This window comes from Pelophylax lessonae, assembly GCF_965119305.1.
Source record: "Pelophylax lessonae genome assembly, chromosome: 12".
Lineage (NCBI taxonomy): Eukaryota > Metazoa > Chordata > Amphibia > Anura > Ranidae > Pelophylax > Pelophylax lessonae.
The window spans coordinates 209,564,610-209,571,369 of record NC_138779.1 but is presented as its reverse complement, the minus strand read 5'-3'; the positions used below and the strand labels follow the sequence as shown (position 1 = coordinate 209,571,369).

At 40.9% G+C, this 6,760-nt stretch overlaps 1 protein-coding gene across 1 annotated transcript in view; it reads right to left on the bottom strand.

Annotated features, from left to right (window-relative positions):
* The window catches only part of LOC309568501 (phospholipase A2 inhibitor and Ly6/PLAUR domain-containing protein-like), a 9,905-nt gene extending 5,482 nt beyond the window's left edge, over positions 1–4,423 (bottom strand). The window contains exons 1-2 of the mRNA XM_082274179.1: positions 4,310–4,423; positions 2,266–2,415 (exon numbers count right to left, since the gene is read on the bottom strand). Of these exons, the coding sequence (XP_082130305.1) occupies positions 2,266–2,415; positions 4,310–4,316 (157 nt within the window). The 5' untranslated portion in view covers positions 4,317–4,423. The remainder of the gene's footprint in view (positions 1–2,265; positions 2,416–4,309) is intronic.
* Positions 4,424–6,760: the final 2,337 nt, after the last annotated feature.

Sequence of the window (6,760 nt, the reverse complement as noted above, 5' to 3'; positions counted from 1 at the left end):
ATTCTATTATGCTACTGTCATAGACTAGAAGCAGGGGACAGACAGGTGAAAGAGGTGGGTTTATCTGGTCACATCCTATTATTAGATAAAGGGGTGAAAATAAGTGGAACAAAATAAATGTGTTTCCTAACTGAGTGTATACAATATAACAATATTACATTTAAAAGGGGAAATATAAAAGATAAAATATAAAATTACTCATACCCTCCCCTTTATCTGGTCTCTCTCTTTTTTCCATACCCTGGGCAATACCATCTCTGAGACAGGGAGGGCTGGGCAGGCAGGGAGAGCCAATCAAAACTTACAAGCAGCCATTATAGCCATTATAGCAAAACATAGCAGTACAGTATACAGTATACAAGCATGTCCAACAGTCAAAGCCCTATCATGGCACCAGCAAGAAGAAAGAAATATGAAGCCAGTTTCAAACTTAAAGTTGTAAACTTTGCCATGGAACATAATAACTGCGCTGCTGCAAGACAATATGGAGTAACAGAAAAGATGGTTCGGGACTGGAAAGCAAATGAAAAAGCATTAAAGAGTATGCCAAGGGGTAAGTGTGCATTAAGAAGAGGCACCACACATTGGCCAGAACTTGAAAAACATGTAGTAGATATGGTTAATGAGCATCGCCAAAATGGTCATGTAGTGACACGTAATCAAATACGTTTGTTTGCACTTCAGTGGGCCAAATCTAACCCAGATCACAGCAACAGATTTAAGGCCACTATATCCTGGTGTAGTAGATTCTTGGGAAGGCATAATATGGTGCTGAGGCAGAAGACGAAAATTGCCCAAAAATTACCTGCAGATCTTGATAACAAGGTAAATAGTTTCCATCGATACGTAATACAACAGTGCACTGAACATGGCTATGCATTAAGTAGTATTGGAAATATGGATGAAACTCCAATGAATTTTGATATGGTTGGAAATAAAACTGTCCATCAAAAAGGTGAAAAAACTATTTTAATTAAAACAACAGGACATGAGAAGTCTAGTTTTACCGTGGTACTAGGATGCACAGCTGATGGTGCCAAATTGAGACCAATGATCATTTTTAAAAGAAAAACAATGCCGAAACTCAAGTTCCCTGTTGGTTGTTTTGTACATGTGAATGAAAAAGGCTGGATGGATGAAGAAGGGATAAAGCTATGGCTTGATAATGTATGGAGCAGGCGACCAGGTGGACTTATTAAAAAACGTAGTCTACTGGTGTGGGATATGTTCAGGGCTCATTTAACTCCCAGCACCAAACAAAGGCTTGCAAGACTAAACACAGATGCAGCAGTTATTCCTGCAGGATTGACATCTTTGGTACAGCCACTGGATGTGTGCCTAAACAAGCCATTTAAAGACTGCATTCGAGAACAGTGGAATGAATGGATGGTTAGCGGCGAAAAGTCTTACACAAAAGGAGGAAACATGCGTGCTCCACAGTTGGATGTTTTGTGCAAGTTTGTCATAAAAGCATGGGATGATATTGATGCAGAAATGGTAATCAAGTCCTTCAAGAAGTGTGGCATATCAAATTCATTAGATGGTATGGAGGACGACTACTTATGGCACGATGAAGATGAAGAGGAAACCGAAGCTGAGACCACACCATCTGATACGGAATTCGATCCATATGATGACTGCCTTACAAATGTACCACAAGATATTATTGATGTACTTATGATATCAGATGACGAACAGGAGGATTTTGAAGGCTTTTAAAGGGAAACTGTCAAGCCAGCAAACCCTGTAAAAATACGGTACCATAGCTTGCAGTTATGATGGGCGTTGCTAACTCATCAGGGACCTGCCCGGCACTTGCTCTCTCTCTATCGTTTGCTATCTTCCTCCTATCATCATCAGTTCAAGTTTGGTTGACAGCTTAGAAAACAAGCAGCATGGCAGCTCCCATGGATTTATCCACTTGCACTGTTTTATGTTTTATGTTTACATGTTTGATGACAAACAGCCTTATGTTTATAAGTGACAGTTAAGCATTTGAATAAAGTTACCATATTAAAATCAAAACTGATGTTTTTTTCATTTTTATTTGGTGTGCACGTGCATTGGAAGAGGGGTAGTCTTATACGGCGAGTATATTCCAAACTCTATATTTTAACTGGAAAAGTTGGGGGTCGTCTTATACGCCCAGTCGTCTTATACGCCGGCAAATACGGTACATAGTGGAATTATTTTATTTTTATTTTTATTTATGAATTTATTTTATTTTACATTGTGACTATACATAATGGTCTGAGCAGTACTCACACTGCGGCTGGGAAGGGGTGCAGTTATCGGTGTAACAACAAGAAATCCCCTTTTTTGATTTGCTGTTGTAAGTGCTGAAAATTCCCGGCTGCCCACACTGATTTTCCGGCACGCAGGATCGTCCAAAGTACTCGTTCTTCTTCACTCCGTCTACAAGTAGAGAAAAAAAGATACCATTTTGTGCATTTTTGGGTGTTTGGTTTAAATTGGCCAATTCGCATATTACTAGACCTCCCAACTAAGGCAAATAAAAAAAAATGTCAATAGATTTCATCAAAAAAATTTAATGACTGTAAATTTTATACAAAAATTTGCTCAACCTCTTTAATACCGTAAACTTTTACCCCCTTCCTGCCCAGGCCAATTGTCAGCTTTCATTGCTGTCATATTTTAAATGACAGTTGCGCAATCATGCAACGCTGTACCCATATGAATTTTAATCATTTTTTTCCCACACAAATAGAGCTTTCTTTTGGGGGTATTTAATCACCACGGAATTTTTTATTTTTCGCTAAAAAAAGGAAAATAGACCAAAAATTCTGGGGAAAAAAAGTTTTATTTAAAATTGGAACAACAGGCGTACAAAGGCATCTGTAACTTGTGTGGACTTTTAGGGCGCATCATGAGACAGATAAATGTACACAAAAATTTAAAAAAATAAATTTATTGATACCTTATCAACTGCTTGCCGACCGCCGCAAGTACATTTACTGCGGCGGTCAGCCCCTCCTGGGCAAAGCGACATAGTACTACGTCGCTCGCCCAGGAGCCTCTAGGGGGCGAGCGCACGCCGCCGGAGGCACGCTCCTGCTCGTTCACGGCCATCCCCGTGCGAGTGACCGGCGGCTCCGATGTCCGCCGGCCACTCGCGATCTCCCGCTGGAGAGGGAGAAAGGCAGGCGGCTGATGTAAACAAAGCCATCTGTCATTCTCCCTGGTGTAACTTCAGAGACTATACGATCCTGCTATGTAGGATCGTATGTCTCTGTGGTTACATCACAAGCCACGCCCCTAGGGACACACTTAACCCCTGGATCTCTAATAAATTTAACCCCTTCCCTGCCAGTGTCATTATTACAGTAACAGTGCATATTTATAGCACTGATCACTGTAGTAATGTCACTGGTCCCCCCAAAAGTGTCAAATGTCAGTTAGGGGTCCGATCTGTCCGCCGCAATGTCGCAGTCCCGCAAAAAAAAATCGCAGATCGCCGCCATTACTAGTTAAAAAAAAAAAACAATAAAAATGACAGAAATCTTTCCCTTAGTTAGTAAACGCAATTACTTTTGCGCAAACCAATCAAAATACGCTTATTGTGATTTTTTTTTACCAAACATAGGTAGCAGAAAACAAATTGGCCTAAAATGTTAAAAAATTTTGACTTTTACATTTTTTTGGGGGGGAATTTCATATAAAAAAAATGTGAAAAATATTGTTATTTTTTCAAAATTCACGCTTTTTTTTGTTTATAGCGCAAAAAGTAAAAATCGCACAGGTGACCAAATACCACCAAAAGAAAGCTCTGTTTGTGGGAAAAAAAGGACATAAATTTCGTTTGGGTGCGGTGTCGCACGACCGCGCAATTGTCAGTTAAAGTTGCACAGTGCCGAATCGCAAAAAGTGGCCTAGACGTAAGACAGCAAAATCCTCCGGTGGTAAAGTGGTTAAAGAGCAAAAAATAAAAATCGCACAGGTGATCAAATACCACCAAAAGAAAGCTCTGTTTGTGGGAAAAAAAGGACGTCAATTTCATTTGGGTACAGCATCGCACGACCGCGCAATTGTCCATTAAAGTCATGCAGTGCCTAAAGTCAGGCTCCTGGGCGAGCGACGTAGTACTACGTCGCTTTGCCCAGGAGGGGCTGACCGCCGTAGTAAATGTACTGTTGGTGGTCGGCAAGTGGTTAAAGAATATTTATTAAAGATTTCCTGCTTTGCTCTAGGTGATTCAGAATTCACCCAGGAAGTCTACATTTGTACATTGTACATTTCCAATAGGGAAAGTATTGACACATAAAAGATCATTGACCGGCCGGTAACATACCTTCCATGTTCACTGTGTGGGTAGCCGCACATACCCTGCCGGAGGGACACGACACATTGTTCCCTGTGCAGAAAGTTGCACCTTGCACCAGACAGACCGTGCAGGAGAGGGAGTGACCTGCAGGAGGAACACAAAACTTTCTAACATATAAATGTATGAGGGTGATCAGTGAGGAGCTGCTACTAGTTTAGCACACATTCAGAATATTAAATATAAAGTGTTAATAATAAATATTGTGCATAATTAATTTAAATGGACAATGCAATTGATATATGGATAAGTTTCAAGAACAAAAAGTGCTTAAAAATTAACATAAATATAAACAGTGCATCGATATTCTTGAAAGTGCAAATTTTATACAATCTCAAGAATAATTGGTGCTAATATAAATATAAAGTGCAAATGAATAAATGTTCTCAAAAATAAAGTGCGACAATTGCTTCATGCACAACCCAGTGCCACTTTTGAAAAGTGATTTGGTGCCCATTGTCTCTTTTTTTTTTTATAAATTATTTAAAATCCATCTCAGCAGTCACATCAGAGATCCCACAGAACCTGTGCCTCTCTTTGCAGCCAAGGCCCCCCTTTGTCTCGTCATCTCCTGGTTTCAGCATTCAGCAGACTCCAGCAGTTGACTCCAGCCCTCCTCCAGACCCTGTACTTTCTGCTTCATAATATAGGGATCATTTCCAATTGACCACAAATGTAAGGCACCTTCTTCCCAATAGCCACTAATAAAAGGATCATTTTTCCGATTGACCTCCAATGTAAGGAGCATTCTTCCAAATGACCACCAATGTAAGATGGGTCATTCTTCCCAGTGACCATTATGGTAATGTACTGTTTGCTGTATATACAGTATACTGATTATTTGCTTGGGTTCAATTGGAGGATCGTTCTTTCAATTGACCTCCAACGTAAGGAGCATTCTTCCAAATGACCACCAATGTAAAGTGGGTTATTCTTCCCAGAGACCATCATGCTAATGTACTGTTTGCTGTATATACGGTATATTGACTATTTGCTTGGGTTCAATTGGAGGATCGTTCTTCGAATTGACCTCCAACGTAAGGAGCATTCTTCCAAATGACCACCAATGTAAGGTGGGTCATTCTTCCAATTGACCACCAATGTAAGGTGGGCCATTCTTCCCAATGACCACCAATGTAAGGTGGGTCATTCTTCCCAGTGACCATCATGCTAATGTACTGTTTGCTGTATATACAGTATACTGATTATTTGCTTGGGTTCAATTGGACGATCGTTCTTCCAATTGACCTCCAACGTAAGGAGCATTCTTCCAAATAACCACCAATGTAAGGTGGGTCATTCTTCTCAGTGACCATCATGCTAATGTACTGTTTGCTGCATATACAGTCTACTGATTATTTGCCAGGGGTTCAATTGGAAGGATATTTCTTCCAGCTGACCTCCAATGTAAGGAGCATTCTTTCCAATGACCACCAATGTAAGGTAGGTAATTCTTCCCAGTGACCATCATGCTAATGTACTGTTTGCTGTATATACAGTATACTGATTATTTGTCGGGGTTCAATTGGAAGGATCCTTCTTCCAATTGACCTCCAACGTAAGGAGCATTCTTCCAAATGACCACCAATGTAAGGTGGGTCATTCTTCCCAGTGACCATCATGCCAATGTACTGTTTGCTGTAGATATACTGATTATTTGCTGTGGTTTCCTGATACCAGTAAGGTTCTTCAAGGAATCCTCCATGTTAAAAAGGTTGAGAAAAGTTGGAGTAGATGTATAAATTTCACTATGTGTTATTCTTTACTGTATATGCATTCAGATTTGGGGTCTGGTTGGAGGACGGCTGGCAGAGAATGGGCTTCAGCAGCGAACAGAGAAAGGAGGCAAGCATATCTCTGGGGTCGTCTTTTAGCCTAATCTTCAGAGGGCTAAGCTTCCAAAGATCTACATTGGGACCATATTGCACCTAGTTTGGCCATAGACAGCTCGATAACTGTCAGAGACCCTAAACATTGTTTGCAATTAGCAGGCAGGGAGTCTTCTACTATCTTTTATCAGTGAACTACGTTTACAGTGTAGACTGAAGGTATCATTATTTTTGCCCCCCACCCCTTTCGTTGTAGAGATCTAGGTGGTCACCTCTTCTGCCCACCCTTCGGTCCTTCATTACAGACATTGGACTAACCTAACTCCCTTCCTTGTAGAGCTCTAAGTGGTCACCTCTTCTGCCCAACCTTTGGTCCTTCATTACAGACATTGGACTAACCTAACCCCCTTCCTTGTAGAGCTCTAAGTGGTCAACTCTTCTGCCCACCCTTTGGTCCTTCATTACAGACATTGGACTAACCTAACCCCCTTCCTTGTAGAGCTCTAAGTGGTCAACTCTTCTGCCCACCCTTCGGTCCTTCAGTACAGACATTGGACTAACCTGATTTCGCAAAGATGGCTAATAGGCAATC